General features: G+C 44.9%; 8 protein-coding genes across 8 annotated transcripts; 6 read left to right on the forward strand and 2 right to left on the reverse strand.

Moving 5' to 3' along the window:
- Positions 1–861: 861 nt before the first annotated feature.
- PSV08DRAFT_406259 (uncharacterized protein) lies at positions 862–1,739 on the reverse strand (the record flags this gene model as incomplete). The annotated part of the gene is made up of 3 exons (XM_014217190.1): positions 862–1,283; positions 1,353–1,463; positions 1,520–1,739. The coding sequence occupies 3 exons, from the start codon at positions 1,737–1,739 to the stop codon at positions 862–864; spliced, it is 753 nt and encodes a 250-aa protein (XP_014072665.1).
- A 1,118-nt stretch (positions 1,740–2,857) lies between these two features.
- PSV08DRAFT_212883 (uncharacterized protein) lies at positions 2,858–3,849 on the forward strand (the record flags this gene model as incomplete). The annotated part of the gene is made up of 4 exons (XM_014217191.2): positions 2,858–3,137; positions 3,187–3,317; positions 3,369–3,462; positions 3,519–3,849. 4 exons carry the CDS (start codon positions 2,858–2,860, stop codon positions 3,824–3,826), a joined length of 813 nt encoding a protein of 270 aa, XP_014072666.1. The 3' UTR covers positions 3,827–3,849.
- A 34-nt stretch (positions 3,850–3,883) lies between these two features.
- On the reverse strand, positions 3,884–4,471 carry PSV08DRAFT_357569 (uncharacterized protein; the record flags this gene model as incomplete). Its single annotated transcript, XM_014217192.2, has 1 exon — positions 3,884–4,471. One exon carries the CDS (start codon positions 4,469–4,471, stop codon positions 3,884–3,886), a length of 588 nt encoding a protein of 195 aa, XP_014072667.2.
- A 525-nt stretch (positions 4,472–4,996) lies between these two features.
- On the forward strand, positions 4,997–5,818 carry PSV08DRAFT_344949 (uncharacterized protein). The gene is made up of 2 exons (XM_066092775.1): positions 4,997–5,139; positions 5,194–5,818. Exons 1-2 carry the CDS (start codon positions 5,070–5,072, stop codon positions 5,619–5,621), a joined length of 498 nt encoding a protein of 165 aa, XP_065947899.1. The 5' UTR covers positions 4,997–5,069; the 3' UTR covers positions 5,622–5,818.
- Positions 5,819–6,710: 892 nt separating this feature from the next.
- PSV08DRAFT_192089 (uncharacterized protein) lies at positions 6,711–7,382 on the forward strand (the record flags this gene model as incomplete). The annotated part of the gene is made up of 1 exon (XM_014217194.2): positions 6,711–7,382. The coding sequence occupies one exon, from the start codon at positions 6,711–6,713 to the stop codon at positions 7,380–7,382; it is 672 nt and encodes a 223-aa protein (XP_014072669.2).
- A 444-nt stretch (positions 7,383–7,826) lies between these two features.
- Positions 7,827–8,592, forward strand: PSV08DRAFT_192074 (uncharacterized protein; the record flags this gene model as incomplete). The annotated part of the gene is given in 4 exon segments (XM_066091986.1): positions 7,827–7,946; positions 7,978–8,118; positions 8,443–8,480; positions 8,493–8,592. Coding segments are annotated over 4 exon segments (399 nt in total), but the record flags the coding sequence as incomplete, so codon positions are not given.
- A 944-nt stretch (positions 8,593–9,536) lies between these two features.
- Positions 9,537–9,812, forward strand: PSV08DRAFT_154407 (uncharacterized protein; the record flags this gene model as incomplete). The annotated part of the gene is made up of 1 exon (XM_066091832.1): positions 9,537–9,812. A coding segment is annotated over one exon (276 nt), but the record flags the coding sequence as incomplete, so codon positions are not given.
- A 5,404-nt stretch (positions 9,813–15,216) lies between these two features.
- On the forward strand, positions 15,217–16,574 carry PSV08DRAFT_406262 (uncharacterized protein). Its single transcript, XM_014217184.2, has 2 exons — positions 15,217–15,675; positions 15,734–16,574. The coding sequence occupies exons 1-2, from the start codon at positions 15,666–15,668 to the stop codon at positions 16,285–16,287; spliced, it is 564 nt and encodes a 187-aa protein (XP_014072659.1). The 5' UTR covers positions 15,217–15,665; the 3' UTR covers positions 16,288–16,574.
- The last annotated feature ends 257 nt before the right edge of the window (positions 16,575–16,831 follow it).

Raw genomic sequence — 16,831 nt, forward strand, 5'->3', positions numbered from 1 at the left:
GTAGCATCAGAGACGGGATGGACGGATGAGCGGTGGGGCTAAACAGAAAAGCAGGGAAATTATACCGAGCTCCTCGCCGTGAACCAGGGTATCGTATATTGCCAAAAGAAGCAGGTGTATTTGTGATAAGCGCGGCTTGAATCTTATGATGAATCCCTGGAGCTATGACATGTCATTCATACGGTGGTCTGATCAACGCAAATTCGTTGACACAACATCATCACATGTTCAATTGGGATGATGACGGAGTTTTAGTAACTAGACTCCCGTTTAGGATCGTTCTTATCACCTCATAATACCTGCTCCACTGAATAAAAACCCTTCTCATCTGACAAGGGATCATATAGTCAACAAGTAATGTTATATTAGTGCTGGCTGCTGAGATTTGTCCCCCCCCCCCCCCCCCCCGAAGTACCAAATTGCTTTACATCCACACAGCTTAACACCAGCAAGATTGTAAGTGGATTTTTGAACGTTATATAACACTCCAGGGCCTCGCAAAGCTTCCTTGAAAGTTTAAGACTTAAATTTGGTCTGTGTTGTGATCTAATTGCATGCTAAAGTTGGTGATATTTTGGAAGAAATCGCCAACTTCAACTCGATTTGACTTGTTCCTGTCTCTTTGGAAATTCGCAAAACTTAGAGGAGAGGTACTTTCATGTATGCAAAACGTGTTTCTAGCTTTAAACATAAAAATTACACGTGGTGTTGCGATGAAATTGCATTGCGCAGCGCAAGAGCTGCCATTTTCGGTACTTTGGCGGGGGACAAATCTTAAAAACGGGGGGAAAAATCAAGCCAGCCATTAGTGCTTTATACATACGATTTTGTAAACACTGAAGGAGTCTTGACAGATACTCATCAAACGGGTGCGTTGATATCGATAATAAACCGCTTGTCCGATATTCTGTAACCCTCAATCCACTGCACTGCTTCTTTGTTGTTCCTGCACGAATGTAGATGACCAAACCCGTTTGTTCCCTTGTGATCTCCAGGCCTTGTACCGCCTTCTAACGTCATATCGCTATTACAGAGGATAGCTTGCCGAAGATAGTCGAAGCAGTGGTTCGTATGAACCGAACTGTGACCCTCTTCAATTTGGTTCTCAGTCCCCTTTGAACCGTATCTTATTACCTGATCGTAGGCATCCATGATGTAATAAAGACAGTGTAGTTGATGTGTCCAGGAAACCTTCCATAACGGTGTGCCATTGGGATCAAGGAAAGGCTCACTCAGGTCTTTATAACGAGTGTGTTCGGGAACATGGATATTGCCACCACCTTCTATATGTAAACATTAGTTCCTTTAACTCCCATACTCAATTTTGTTTTCACGAGTTATTGTGGACATACTAGGGAGCAAGGCTTGCCATCTCTGTCTCACGATTTGTGCCTCTTGACTAGATGTGTAGTTCAAAGTAGAAATATCCAAATGTGGTTCAAACTTGATACGCTCTTCGGAGACTAAAAGCATTATTAGATTCAAATCAGAATGTTACGGTTCAAAACCTATGACTCACATCTTGGAACGAAATGATTGACGTCTCCTCCAAAATCAGTTTCTAATTTAAACTGTATGAGCACTCCCAAGATGGAAATGAGCAAGACCAAAAAAACGATATTGATGGAAATTTGGATCCATCTCAAGAACCCGCGGGTCTTACTCTGGGCGTTTGACTTTTGCTGTATCAGAGATGCCAATTCGTTCGACGAAGATTCTTCAGAATATCTCGTAGACATGATGGGCTTTGGTTAGTGCGCAAATAAAGCACGTGTTAATGATTATGAAAAGCCGGCTCTCGGACAAAGTAGCGGCGGAATATGTCTGATGTTTCAATGGCTTAATCGTAAATACGTTGACTAATTCCTACACAAGCAGTTGCAGCTTCCGGTTTTTGTAAGCAGGCGACCTCTGATCCCATGCTCCGCCCCTGTCGCTTAGCGGTAATCTTGCTCAAATACTGCGTCGCTGACAGAAACTAGCACTAACTTAGCCTTATTTCAAGCTCTTAGACTAATCAATGCACGATATTCACATAGTTTGACTTTCCTTAGACAGGTATACCCTAGGCGAGTCCTTGTCCTATGCGGGATGACAACTGGGCTACGTGTGCAAAGTCGAAGCTGCAAGTGCATGAGAGCGTAGTGCCACCTCCCAGGATGGTTAACAGATAGAAAAATTTGGGATGCCGCACTTAGACCGAGACATGCATGGACAATGAAAAAGGGAATGTGTATCTCCGAAAAACCTGTGCCAATGATCCTTCGACATAGAAATCGCGAATATAATGGACGCAGTGCATCATTGGAAAGAGCGGGTCGTCCTGCACAGATCTATTGAACCAAGAACCATAATACCTATAGATCGATGATCTTAACACCCTAGTGATCTGTACTTTGCACTCTCACGATCGACCGGATAACTCATCTCAGTTCATTGGACCGTGCTGGCACGCGGTACACACACAATTTATTTACGCCCGGCGGCCGAGCCGAAAGGGCTACTAACGCTAGTCTAACTTGGCACGCGGTATATGGTGCATCAAAAGGCGGCATCCCTTAGTGCTTACGACATTTAACAAGGCTTTTTAGCCAACGCACTTCTTCCAAATGGAGTTTTTACGGAAAATCTTCCGCGTAAGCTCAACTCTTGGCGTGTTATCCAAGCTCACCGCTTTAATCTAGTTCAGTTGTAGTTCTCCGCAAATGCTACTCGTTGAACCAAGATCTTGGTTCTATCACCCAAACCAAATTACAGCAATGGATAATTCTACTCACGATTGTAGAGAAGAAGCGATGACACTTTTGGATGACGAAGTTGTATCGACGCGCGCCACAACTCCGAAGCGAACATTCCAATGGGGGTTGTTTTTGTCTTGCATGTTAAATTTGATTCTTCTATCAGCTTTGCTTTATTGGATGAAGACGCCCCCCCAATCACTTCCTGCTTTGAAAACTTATTGTATAGTCTGCAATCTTTATCTGCAAGTGTTTTGTCTAATGTATATACAGCACCAGCGTATAGCGCGATCCAGTACGAGACCCGTGCATTTTTCCCTGATTTTGGAAGAATGCCTTCAGAATATCAGGGTTGGCCTAACGACCACCAAGATGCTCTGTGGGAGGGACTGCATTCGAGTGAGTATCAAAGCTTCAGATGTCCCAGTGCTTCGGTAACAAACTACAGAGGGTCGAACTATTCAAATCAGCTCTGAAGAGAATAGTATGCTTTACAACCCGTCGATACATGTACCGATGGTCGGGCTTGAAGATCAATATATGATTGGTCTAGATGTTTTTCACCAGTTACATTGTTTGGTATGAGTAGTTGAGCCTCTGATTGAAGAGATTTCTAAGTAGAGACAACAGGATACTATACGCAAATCGTTTTACCCAAGGAGGTATAACATCACCCTTCTCAAGTCAGATGGAACGGTCAACTATGTCCCATGGCTTCACGTTGGTGCGTTTCTAGCAATCATCAGCAACGCCATAGTTTCAGAACTGACGATTAATTAGATCATTGCATCGAGTCTATCAGGCAGTCGCTGATGTGTAATGCCGATGTGACTCCTATGCATTACGAGTGGAGCGATGAAATTAAATCTGTAGTACCAAAGATAACAGTGACGCACGTTTGCCGCAACTTCGACAAAGTTAAGAAGTGGGCTGCAGATCGATGGGTTGATTGGAAGTGGACAGATAATCGGAAGGTTGTAGAAAACGGTAAAGTGAAAGATTATTCAAATTGGAAAGTCGAGACAGAAGAACATCCTCTTCCCAATGATTGGGCTGAGAATGAGCGTGCGAACGAATTCGTTCAATAGTCGGTCATAGTAGATGGCCTTAAATAAAATACATAATTCGCTAGTTATATCCTTTGCTCAATCATGATACAAGGGCTTCACCTCCGTCGATTCCGGTCGATTCGTCTTCCATGAATAATCGCAGACTGGGAACTTTAGGTGTAGTAGGCTGTTGAAAAGGTAGGGGTTGACGTTTGGACGTGCCATCATGTTCGTACAATGCTCGTTGTGGTGCCAGTCTGAAGTCCAATTATCCATTGGCCGATCGAACATGACAGAACGAAGGTACTTCTTCAGAATGAATGAGCAATGTGCCATGTGTTGATACCACGGAACCCAAGCAGCCTCAATGTCACCAGAACGACATTGTTGGACAAATGACGCGTTGGTTGCAGAACTATCGTTTGCTGCCCAAGAGAATTCCCATCCATTGTAGGAATTCCAGTCGTGACCGAGTTCCTCATCGTAGCATTGTGGTGGTACCCAAGCGAAGTTGTGTATCTCAAATTGACATCCCCGTTTGCGGGCTTCCTCTGCCGTGGTTCCGCAGTGATTGAGAGGGCGATGTCCCGAGTTTGTTTGTTCCATATCTTTGAAATGCGAATCCGCTCCACTGACGTGAATAATACTCATAATAGTAGCGATTATAGCGATGGCAGACACCATTGCTATAGATATGGTCTGCCACCGCCGCAAACAACATAGTTTAGAAGATTTTTCGCTATAGGTCTCCGCAATATCTTCCAAGTCCATAGAGGAAGCCCTTTGGTACCGATAAGAATGTTTCGAAGGCATAGCTGAGCAAAGAATAAACCGTATCAATGTAATGTGTAGCAACAAATGAGGTTAAAGTATGTGTCATATTTCAATGTTTTCCCATGAGATTATCAAAACGCAGAACCTAGATGCACCAAAGTGTGGCTCGATTGTCACATGCAACTATAGCCCTGAAACACGGAGTGTATATCCACATTGAGACACGTTAATTTGTATTCGGCACACAAGGGTGGAAGTTAGTACGACCATTTATTCCGTGTCGGTCGGAGCTAAGTCGGTGATTACCATGCGTAAGTGATATGCACTAATGTATGATTGCCAGCAGGCGATATAGCTCCGAAACTTGATCACATGTGTGTAACTTCGGTCAGCTGTCGAAACTATTTAACTGCCATTACTTTCATCCACAAATGTACGAGTGATACGAGCAATCAATTACTACGTACACTTTATCTCAGTCATTCAACGCCAATTAGCGATACTAATTATGCAGTTATACAATATCCAATCCACTATTCTCCTTCTTGCGGCTCTTGGCGCTAAGGCTGCCCCCGTGCGTACGTGTGAACTTTCTCGAATCTTATCTCTTGATTCTGATGTATATGATATAGCCGGAGATGTGGAGAGCAAAGTGCCTACCACGTCTGATCCTGACCCCAACTTCGCTTACTACAACTTCAAGCGAGAGGAGGTGAAGAAGGCGGCAGACGCTGCTGACCCCGATCCGAACTTCGCTTACTACAACTTCAAGCGAGAGGAGGTGAAGAAGGCGGCAGACGCTGCTGACCCCGATCCGAACTTCGCTTACTACAACTTCAAGCGAGAGGAGGTGAAGAAGGCGGCAGACGCTGCTGACCCCGATCCGAACTTCGCTTACTACAACTTCAAGCGAGAGGAGGTGAAGAAGGCGGCAGACGCTGCTGACCCCGATCCGAACTTCGCTTACTACAACTTCAAGCGAGAGGAGGTGAAGAAGGCGGCAGACGCTGCTGACCCCGATCCTAACTTCGCTTACTACAACTTTAAGAAGCGTGAATAGAGGGGCCGATGGACAGTTTCAATCGTGAAATTTCATGTCAAGTAGTCTTCAAGGCTTCCTGGTGCAGTACATTTAGATGTTTGCAGATGTGCAGTGGACATGAACCAATTGTGGATCTGCAACAGCTGTTTGTCCTAGCTTAACATGGAATCAAAATGAGTTACATCAGGGGCTGATGTCAACACATAGCCTAAAGGTTATTTCTTCCGTAGAACTTCCATACAGTGCAGTCTATTTTTCCCAGACGCTATCACTAACGTCTGTCCCTGTGTGACCAAAAACCCTGTATACCGAGACTGACCATTCGGATCGCAAGGATCGTAGAGAAGTCCATGACTCTTGCGATCCGATTGGTCATTCTCGGCATACAGGGTTTTTCTTAACGTTGAAATGGACGTTAGTTCCTACGGCGGTATAGTGATGTCATTTGTGCAAAATAGTGTGCAATGACGTATCTAATAAATTCTTAAGTTTAAGCTTTATCTATAAAAGCTTGGGTTGCATTTATTATATCCGTATTACAGCCGTTGAGGCAATATTGATCACATCAGGTCTACATTGCATTAGTTATGTCCGTATTACAGCCGTTGAGGCAATATTGATCATATCAGGTCTATATTGCGTTAGTTATGTCCGTAATAACGCCGCATGCTCAGGACTTCAGCTACGACCCCGTTTAACCTTTGAAGTTAGACCTAAAAAATATTGTAGTCTTTACTATTGCTTAACAGTATCTTGAAATCGTTTTCGTATACTCACTGAAGCTATCACTTGCACGAGTCCTATCACTTGGTCTTTTCCTTTTAGCATCACGATTTGAAAGTACAAATGTATGGGACCAGTAACTCAAGAGAAAAGGATCCAGTGCCGTATTAACAAGGGCATAGGAATATTTTCACAAGGGAATTTTGGAATAAACCACAATACGAACACTTATCTTCGGCACGAGAACGTGCAGAATGTGATTTGTTTCAAGGACCTATGTCTGACTCCATGTCAGAATTGTACGATGACCTGAAGAGTGAGGCTCAAAATCGGCTTGGGAATGAGAATTCGAGACGCTGGAGGCGAGCATTCCACTTAGGATTTATGATAACCTTTGCTCTCCTTGCTTTATGGGGTGCAGTTGATGTTTGCCTCCGTGTTTCTCGTCTCGGCTTTCCGCCAAAGATTCACGATCGAGATTTCCTCACAAACTATTGCGTCAGAACATGTGGTGGAACACAAGCTGAAGCCCTTTCTAGAGGCTGCCTCTATGATCATATTGAGAACCGTTTCACTCGCCCAGATTGTGTAAATCCGTTGTTGAATGACGAATTTTCAAAGCTTGGGCCAGGAAAGAATGGATCATGGGTTTATCAGGTCGATGTGCATGGCAATGGGACTCTTACATCTATGGAAACTGCGGAGATGCTCAGAAGCGTTCGACCAGGGTTAAGAGTGTGGCAAACTGGAAGACAACACACGCTTCACTGCCTCTTTGTGTGGCGGCGGAATGCATTGAGCCATTTCGATGGCACAATCATCACAATGGATCGAAAGGAACTTTTCGAGCATGACGCACATTGCGCCCGGATGATCACGAATAGATTGGCTGGGAATGATTTAGAGGAGTATGTCACGGTCACAACGTATGGACCTCTGGACCAGGAAGCCAAGGACAGAGCAGAAAAGTTCTTTGCGGAGCAGGCTGAGCGTCTACGGACAGGCAATGGGGTTGTAGCCCCAATTTTTGATGGACAGAATCGTAAATTGATGTAGTAGTAGTTGCCACCGAGAAGGGGAGAGTACTACACGACATGTAGGCTCGAGCTGTAGTGGCTAAGGATGTTAGGAGGATGTGCACTGCATACATCATATATATAGGGTTAGGTGTATCTTAGGATGTGTATACATTGTACTCCTCTAAAATATGTGCACAATATGATGTGTCATGGCAAACTAGTCGCAGAGTCCAGAAGTAGCTCTGTTGAAGTCTAGACTACTTGCTTGACTATTCTGAACAGTTTAAAGGCGAATAGATGCGGCTCAATCAGTATCCCGCCTGCAGAAACTAGAGTCCATCTAAAAATGCGTCAAACAATAGAACGTACCTTGGAGTATTGAATTAGCAGTATATAATGCGGATCTGAATCGGTCTCTACTGAGTATTTGCACACATTGGAATCAAACGGTTGCTTATTCTCAACATGCGATATCAATGCTTATACGTTTCGAGCGCGTTTTTCGGGCAATACTCTGGCCCAATCAACAATGATAATCGATCTTCAGCATAGTCGGATTAAGCAAGCTGATTGCCCACGAAGGATTAGCAGAACATCAAACGTTTGTAATCAGAGCTAATAGGTGATCAAAGTTGCACTTTTGCTCCAAGACAGCATGGAGGGAATGTGCTGGATTAATTATATCGTCAGACCGCTTCGTCGCCGCTGATAGACTTAATGATGTCGCTTATATTGCAATTGACTTAGGTTTGTGCTGCCAATTTTTTAGGTATGTCCGATCCTATGTTGAGTCTGTAGGCAAATCTCTGATTATTTAGTGTTGGCACGACAAAGGTGGGGTTGAGTCAAAACAACTGCAGTTGCACATAACACTATATGTAAAGACTTGACTGATTTACTGCCACTAGTCTATCGACATAGCTATATACTCAGCAGTGGCAGGCTTGCCTGCCACTGCTGAGATCTGTATGCCCGTAGCAAGACCGAGGTAAGACTTGTATCGTCAGCTCGATCCTAATATATGTCCTAACATCTAGTGATGATTAATGTAACACGGTAACTATGTATATAAAGATGGAAAAAGAGAGGAGCAATAGTACCCCGGCCTAATAGAAGTATCTGATACTTTCAAATAGTAGGTAGGGAGTTGCATGCGCAAAAACGGGACTACTTTGTCAATTTGCCTAGGGGTAGGTGCTGGAAACTTGATTGCTTCCACGAACGCGGCTACTCATTGTGCTAATTAGTAGATTATCTAAATAGGGTTTTCTAGCCTATTTGTAAGCATAGTGCTACAAGATATTTTATTAGTAGTTGAAAATAGTTATTAACTTAATGTTTACCTATTTTAGTGCTCTGTCCTTTGTGCATTTTGCACATGAACACTCCATATTGGCAACAGAAAGCCTCCTGTGATTGACCGTGATTTCCATGCCATCTTGTTTCTTCAAACGTCCGGAGCGACATTCTTACCCTCATTTGCGTCTCTAAATGCAGAGATACACTATGTCACGATACAAATTCGCGCTTCGAATATCCTGTAAGCCTAGAAGTACCATGTATAGTCACGTGGTTACCCACTGACTAAGAGTACTGTATTTAAACTTGCTCTTAGCATCATGTGCTACACAATACACAATACTTTCTACACCCACAACTGCTTACATATCCAGATATGGTTCCCATCGTAAGCTACTTCACGCAGTGTAAACATAACGTAATGATCCTCTAGTGAACATTTCTCAATTCTAGTCATCTATAACAACGATTATTGTGTTGTTGGACTTGGCAATTAATTAACTTGTCGGCGTCGTCGATCAACTCCTCAACAGCACAGCTCTGTCTATTGGCCGCTATGAGGAGCAACCAACCACTCGTAGAGTAGCAGCTACTGTGAGCATAATGAAGGGTCATTGCTTATTTAACTGAGTGCAGTGTCTAGGCTTGTAATTCCACTTGAACGTAGTAGCGAGTATGCGAGGAGCCCTGCACCCAAAACGAGTTTTCATTGGCTCTTTCTTGAAGGGCGTCCATCCGGCGATAACAGGGTTCAGCCACGCACCTGACCTCGATCCACTTGTTTGCGTTGCCCCACAAAGAGTAAATTTTGTTCGCGTCATCGCTCTGTCATCGAACCATACTCCTTAACATCGTTTCAAACTACGTCTGCACTATTTCCATTGTTTTCAAGATGGCAGATCCAATCAGCGCAGCATCAGCCATTATTACGCTAGTCACCTTCGGTATTAAGTCGAGCTCTACATTGTATCAGATGTTCAAAGAATTCAACAATCATCATAAACATGTGAGGGAGCTGAAAGCAGAACCGGATGCGCTGAGTTTAGTGTTAGCGTCTTTACATCAGGCTATCTTGGATAATGAGACAGACTTCACACTTCTAAAACTTCCTCTTTTCAGATGTGGAAGCGCTTGTGTGGAGTTCAACATGGTCGTCAAGGATGCGACTAAGCAATCTCATATTATTATTATTATTATTATTGATTAACGTCCTGTCTCAGCTGGTAGGCTATATAAGACGTGCAGGCTATGCCTACAGGTAACTACGTAGTGCTATCAATTTGGTGTAGGTGGGGGAGGGGGCTATCTAAATCGAGGTGAGGCTCGTGGCCTAGTGTGGAGGAGGGTAGTAGGAGGTCTTGCGGGTGAGAGGAGAGGTAAGTTGGGTGTAGGGCGAAGGCACCTAGTGTAGGTGTTGTCCTAGTTGTCGAGGTTTCCTTTATACCAGGCCTGCGTTGCAGCCCTAGTTTCCTTAATAAAGGCAATAGTAGCCTGTACGCCTACTGTAGTATCTAGTAAGAAAGCTAGCGATAGGGGGTCCTTTGTAGTTTCTTGCATCTTCTTCCTAGCCTCCTTGTATAGCGTGCAGCTAAGGAGGATATGTGCAGGGTCTTGAGTAGCTCGATAGTTGCAGGGGCAAACTTTAGAGTCTACTTTTCCTCGCTTGAATAGGAAGTCTCGTAGATAGCAGTGACCTAACTTAAGCTGATAGAAGGCGCTAGAGGCTTCTCTACTAGTAGGAGGAGTAGCAATCTGCTTTCTAGTCTTCCACTTGTACCTTGCGGCGTAAGTAGTAGGATTTAGAGTAATAGCTTTTCTCCCGTATTGTCCTAGATAGCTAAGCCACTCTCGCTCGCCTAGCTGCTTTATTCGTGTGCCTATTACAGCTAGGCTCGTCCTGCTAGAGCTAGGATCTAGCTTTGTCGCCTCCTTTGCTAGCGCGTCTGCTCTCTCGTTTCCTATAACGCCCTGGTGTCCTGGTACCCACTGTATGGTAGGTAATATGCCTTTTTCTTGTAGCTTTTCTGCTGCTATAGTGCATCTAAGTTGCCACTCTTGCCCTGGGTAGTCAGAAGCAGTCTTTAGTCTGAATATTGCAGCCTGGTTATCTGCATATACTCTAACTTCAAGGTAGTCGTCTGCTAGGTCAAAAGCTTTCTCTAGGCCTAGGGTAATACCCTCTAGTTCTCCGTTGTAGACTAGCTGGTTGTATCCTATATTAACCTTTTCATAAGCTATGAGACTAGCTCCTTTGTAGAAAGCTACTCCTACTCCTATACCCTTGCCTTCCTTTGTAGCTGAGGCGTCTGAGTAGATCGAGAGGAGATATTCGTCTTCTAGAAGCTCCTTGTGGTGCTTTGCTTCGATTTCCTTTGACTTCTTAGATATATTAGTCTTGTAGGGCATTGTAGAGCTCCAGGGCATAGAGGCGTAGTGCTTGATCTCCTCACTATCGTCCGATAGAGCTGTTGAGATAGATCTAGTAATACGCTCTAGCTGCTTTCCTTGATTACTAGTGATAGCAATATTAAGAGGGTGGCTAGGAGCTAGCTTTCTTGCTCTAAAGGCGTATTGTCGTAGGGCGTTGTTAAGTCTAACTCTAGGAGGACATAGAGCTGCTTCTACCTCGCTAGGTATGGCAGGTGAGGTTCTGAAGGATCCTAGGATCTTTCTACAGGCTTGGTTCTGCAGCTTCTGTCTCTGGTTAAGCGCTGTCTGCTGCTCCCTCCAGAAGATTTGGCAGCCATAGTCAGCTACGCTGGTGATGCAGGCTAGGTAGAGCTGTCGTACTGCTCTAGGAGAGAGGCCTTTGTTTGAGTTAGCTAGCCTGCTAAGGCGGTGGAAGGCTGCGCTAGCCTGCTGGTTTCTAATAAGGCTGTGGTGCTTGAATTTGAGGCTGCAGTCAAAGTAGACACCTAGCCATCTAACTAGCTCCTTAGACTGTACTATCTCCTGATTAGGTAGAGTAAGTACTCTAGCTTGATCCTTTCTTGATCTTGTCCAGTTTACTAGTTCAGTCTTTGAGCTATCGAATTGGATGGCTGACTCCTCTGCTAGTCTAAAGAGATTCTGAATCTCCTTTTCTAGTAGCTTGATATTCTTCCTTACTGACGTAGATGATATTGAGATCTGGAGGTCGTCTATATAGGAGGAGGAGTAGATATTCGCATTAGTCTGAATTGCATTGAATAGTGGTTTTGAGTAGATCAGAAATAGGATGGGCGAGGCAGGGCTTCCTTGAGGGGTTCCTGTCGAGATTACCTGCGGCTCCTCAGTCTGTCCGTCAAAGGACAGCTGCAGTATTCTGTCCTCTAAAAAGGACTTTGTCCAGGCTAGTAGGCAGCAGGGGAGGCCTTGATCTTTCATGACTTCAAGAAGCTTGTTTTTTGAGACGTGATCGAAGGCTCCTTTGATATCAAGAAAGATAGTAGTAGTAGTCTTCTGCTTTCTTTTCTGCTGCTGTATGTTGTTGTAGAAGAGTAGCGCAGCGTCGATAGCGGATTTCTTTAGTCTTCCTCCTAGTTGAGAGGGGTGGAGTAGATCTGTTGTTTCCGCTAGTGCACCTAGTCTCCTAGCTACTAGTCTCTCTAGTACTTTGCCTAGGCAGTTTAGGAGTGAGATAACTCTATAGGCCTTAGGGATCGAGTAGTCAGGCTTGTTTGGCTTTCTTAAGATGACTCCCTTTGCTTTTCTCCAGCACCTTGGGTGGTAGCCTAGGTTGAATAGAGTAGAGTATATCCTAAATAGAGCTTCTGGCTGCGCTGAGTAGACCTTTTGGATCACCTCCTGGCTGATCAGATCAGGCCCTGGTGAGGTGGCTTTCACCTTACAGCAGGCAAAGGAGAGTTCGTCCTCTGTCAGGGCAGGCCAGGTCCATCTGCTGTCTCCCCTGTAGATGTGGAAGGAGGGGGTCGCTGTCGTAGGAGGCGGAGGAAAGAGATCCTCTCTAAAAGCCTTACATTTCTTAGTGAAGGATTCCTTGCCTTTAATAGCAGGTATTCGAGTACTAAGGTTATCTTTAGTATATGCTAGCGCTTTAAAGATCTCCTTAGGTGAGTCTTTTTGGAGGAAAGCCTCCCAGTGGCTCTGTTTAGCTCGTTGAATAGCTTTTAGGTATCTATTTTTTGTACGTAGATACTCTCGTTTCCACTGGTAGAGGGAGCTATTATTTTCCTTTGCTGCCTCCTTCTTGTAGGCTCTATAGGCTCTACTTAGGTCTCGCTTATGGCTATCTAGCTCGCTAGTCCACCAGGGCTTCGTCTTTGGCTTTTGGTTGACTAGTGGAGTTGACTTTTCTAGCGCTTTCTGTATAGCTCTCGTAAGATCTTCTCCTAGCTCGTCTAGCTTAGTTTCTAGTAGGATATTTTGTCCTAGGATAAGCTTTCTTGAGGTGTAGTTCGAGCAAGGAGGTAGTGTTGATAGGCGCTTCTCTAGATCTAGGACTTTGATCTCCTGTCCTAGCGTCTCCTTGAAAGTCGTCCAGTCCGTTCGTTTCGTATTATACTGTTTTGGCAGGCTGGCTGGCTGGCTAGGTAGCTGGCTAGTAGTATAGATACTAAATAGAATAGCGTGGTGGTCAGAACCTACTTCAGGTATAGTCTGCCAGTCCAGGATACTAGCAGCTGTATTGCTGGTTGCAAAAGTAAGGTCTAATACGCTTTCTTGCCGCATATGAGATCTCAAGAAAGTGCCTGCCCCTGGAGTATTTAGTAGAGTGAGATCTTGAGTATCTATCCACTCTACTAGTTCCTCTGCTTGTGTGCTAGGGCTGCGCTCCTCTAGGCTCCACCTAGGATGGTGGGTGTTGAAGTCTCCTAGGATAATTGACTGAGGCTGTAGGATCTCCTGCAGGAGGCGCCTCTGAATTGTCGTCTTATTTAGCCCTTCTTGGAGGCTTTTTTCGTTATAAATATTGTAGATATAGAGGCTAGAAGTAGAGGCTAGTACTTTGATAGCTAGGAAATCGTTATCGTCGCTAATAAAGGGATTAACCTCTCCTTTTAGGTCTTTTCTAATATAGAATAGTACTCTAGGCCTTAAGGAGGTATCCTTAGGGGTAGGTAGTATCTGAGTAAAGTCCTGGTGAGCGGTAGATCTAGTGTTTTCGTACGAGGATCCCTTAGGTAACCAGGGCTCCTGTACTGCGACGATCCTGGCGTCTACTTTAATAGCTAGGTCTAGGGCGCTCTCAGTAGCAGGGCTATTCCTATTAACATTTATTTGTAGGACTTTTAACATTCTAGTTAGAAGAGGTAGTCCTAGATATCCTAGCTTGTAGGATATCACATTCGTGGCTATTAGCTGCGTGAGGTTTGCTACAATTAACACACTTAAATATAGTGTGTACGCAGGCTTTGCCTTTAGTAGGGCAGGACTTGCATCTGTGTAGACTAGTGTGGTGAGCCTCACCACAAATCTGACAGGCTACTCTAGTGCACCTAGCCTCAAGGTGGCCAAAGCCTTGGCATTTAGAGCACTGCTTTAAGTTGTTAATAACTCGTAGCTTCTCTGCTCTTAGGCTCTCTCCTAGGATATAGAGCTTTCCTCTTATAGCCTTGAGGGCCTCCTCTTCAGTCGCAAAGGCGACGCAGGCGGAGCCATAGCTTTGCTGCCCTCTCTTAGACTCAGGAGTGAGCCAGAAGGGAGTGCCTACTACTTTAAGGCCTTTGTTAAAGGTCTCAATCTCCTCCTTGATTACCTCTAGGCCGTGGTTAGTAGGTAGCCTATGGACGACTATTTTAAACCACGAGGTAATTGGCTGCGCTACCTTAAAGGCTACTAGATCCTTCCAGATACCCTGGTTTTCCAGCAGGTAGTTGGCTGTAAAAGCAGGCGTGGTAGTGACTACCTTATTCCCTTTTGAGGATAGCGTGACTGAGGCGACTACGGGCGATTGCACCCCTCCTTTCAAGGTGAAGGCTTGGTTGAAGGCATTTCTTAGCCTAAGGGCGTCAAAGGCAGCAGGGCCTCCTTGGTTGACTAGGACGAGCTGCCTCTCCTTTAGGCTAGGCTTAGCCTTTTGAGGTGCCTTCTTCTGCATAGTAGTCCACTGTTGCTCCTTGTTTGCAGCTGCAATGGCAGCGTACGATATAGGCTGCGTAAGAGCAGCTGTCTGTCTATCACCCTGCTGGTTTGGTTGTGCAGGAATAGGCTTTTCAAGGCGTCGAACTTTGTCTCTAAGCTCCTTTGAGACATTTGAGAGAGAGGAGATCTGATCTCCTAGGATTGCTGAGTTCTTCTTACTAACTCTACCTGTCTCAGTATAGTCTCTGAAGACTTCTACTAGGTCTAGTAGACTAGTCTGCTGGGTAGGGTTGTTTTCAGCTAGATTAGCTGCTTGGATTACTAGGTTCCTAGCTATCTCAAGAGCCTCTTCTACTGTCGTTGCCTTAGGTGTCCTATTCTGGCTAGAGAAAGGGTTCCTTAGTGTCGAGCCTATAAAAGGAGAGAAGTTGCTCCTAGTACGTCTATGAGTGCGAGTCTTCTCTGGTGAGAAGTTTGCTTGTCTTTTATTTGGTGGTAGAATAGGTATTTCAAATATATTAGAGGTTTCTAGATTTTGAGTGGGGGTAGCAGGCTGCGTAGCTTCCATTTCTATCTCGTTCTGGATCTGTCCTTCTAGCTCTGCTATCTCCTGCCTTATCCTTGGTAGCTCGACGTCGATAGTATCGCTGTCTGGCGGCATCTTGCTTAGTAATCGGCGTGGTCTGTGTGTTCTGTCAGAAGTGAGACGTGTCCAAACGTGTCTACTTTTGAAGGCCTCTAGCTCTACAGCGCGTAGGCTGCACGTTTTAATAGTGGTTGTAATCGATTTCTTAGGGTTTATTTGTATATATTTGACTGATATTACACCTATTCTAGAAAACTCGAAGTTGGTGTGGTGAGTGTGTCTGAAAGCAATCTCATAGTTCTCTAGCAAGTTTTCGGGACTGGGCAAAACTGAAATATCTGGGTGACGACATTGAAGGATTCAAAGCCCTACTGGCTGGATACAAGTCTACAATCACTATCGCTCTTTGTGATGCGAACTTGTAAGTGGACCTTGACGTTTTGCAAATAAGACTAACCTCTTACATAACAGGCGAAAAGCTACGGTCACAGCTAAAGCAATCGACGAATATCAAGAGCTAATAGAAAACACCGCGTCGGATCTCGAAGATAGCCTACAAAGGATCAACGACAAGCTACAAGCTCTTGTTGATGGTGGTTCAAGCTGTGGTCAGACGAACTTCGACCAACAAGCAATCCAGCTCGAGCGCGATAGCATACAGAGATGTCTCGATATATGCGCTGGGATGTCGTCGCATATTGAAAAAGGGCAGTCCACTATGTCACAGAGCATGCTCACATTCCCAGAAGAGTATGGCAGTCCAATCGACGTTGACAGCTCTGCCAGCTCAGCCCGACGAGCTACAATCACCGTCCTAGATGATTGTAAGGAGAGACTTACCTTTACGTCGTCGCAGCTTAGAGTGCATCTTATGGATGCTCTTCGCCGTTTAAACGCTTTCCAGGGGCAGACCTTTGTCTATCCAGACTCCAACGAACAAAACAAATTGCGAGAGGAAATCGACAGCATTAAACGGAGCTTAGCAGTTTGCGCTAAAGCTTTTGAAGACGGAGCGAGTCAACATGTTCGATGAAGTGTCACTTAGGGAAGATAGTCACCAAGTTATCGTGTCAACAGTTGGGGATTTGATTAATGCTCGACGGGTTTCAGCTAGTGCAAGGTCTACACAGTTACTAGGGCAAATGTCTGATGCCACGCTTCAGACAATTGGGCAGCGTCAAAGTCATAACGCTTCGAAACAGAATCCTCTGCAGCAGGAAGACAGCGCATCATCCTCTAGTAACTAGCATAGTTCAATTCCTAGGTCACATGACGTAAGAGTGCATAACCATCCAGAATGAAATGCTTTCACAAAAGAAGCGAGCAGGCTGGCCTTATAAGAAAGTCAGAGAAGTACTAAGAAGAGCGAGCAGCCACGATAGGATGCTACCTTTAGCACGATGGGATCGAGCAGTGCTTCCTTGGCATGTCAGAATAACCGCTGACCGTCCTGAACGGGACTAGTGGCGCATATTCAACCGGTGACACAGACCAATTAGGTACGCAGTTCTTACACCTCGTAACGCGATGCACTTGGTCGAAAACCTATTCAGACTAACTTCGGTCCCAAAATTTCT

This window comes from Bipolaris maydis (assembly GCF_028858645.1).
Source record: "Bipolaris maydis strain C4 unplaced genomic scaffold PSV08scaffold_21, whole genome shotgun sequence".
NCBI lineage: Eukaryota > Fungi > Ascomycota > Dothideomycetes > Pleosporales > Pleosporaceae > Bipolaris > Bipolaris maydis.

Bases quoted from the DNA above. Each gene is read 5' to 3' on its own strand.
- PSV08DRAFT_344949 (XM_066092775.1), top strand. From the start codon at position 5,070: ATGCAGTTATACAATATCCAATCCACTATTCTCCTTCTTGCGGCTCTT. The intron at 5,140-5,193 runs GTACGTGTGAAC...TATATGATATAG, and splicing joins CGCTAAGGCTGCCCCCGTGC to CCGGAGATGTGGAGAGCAAA.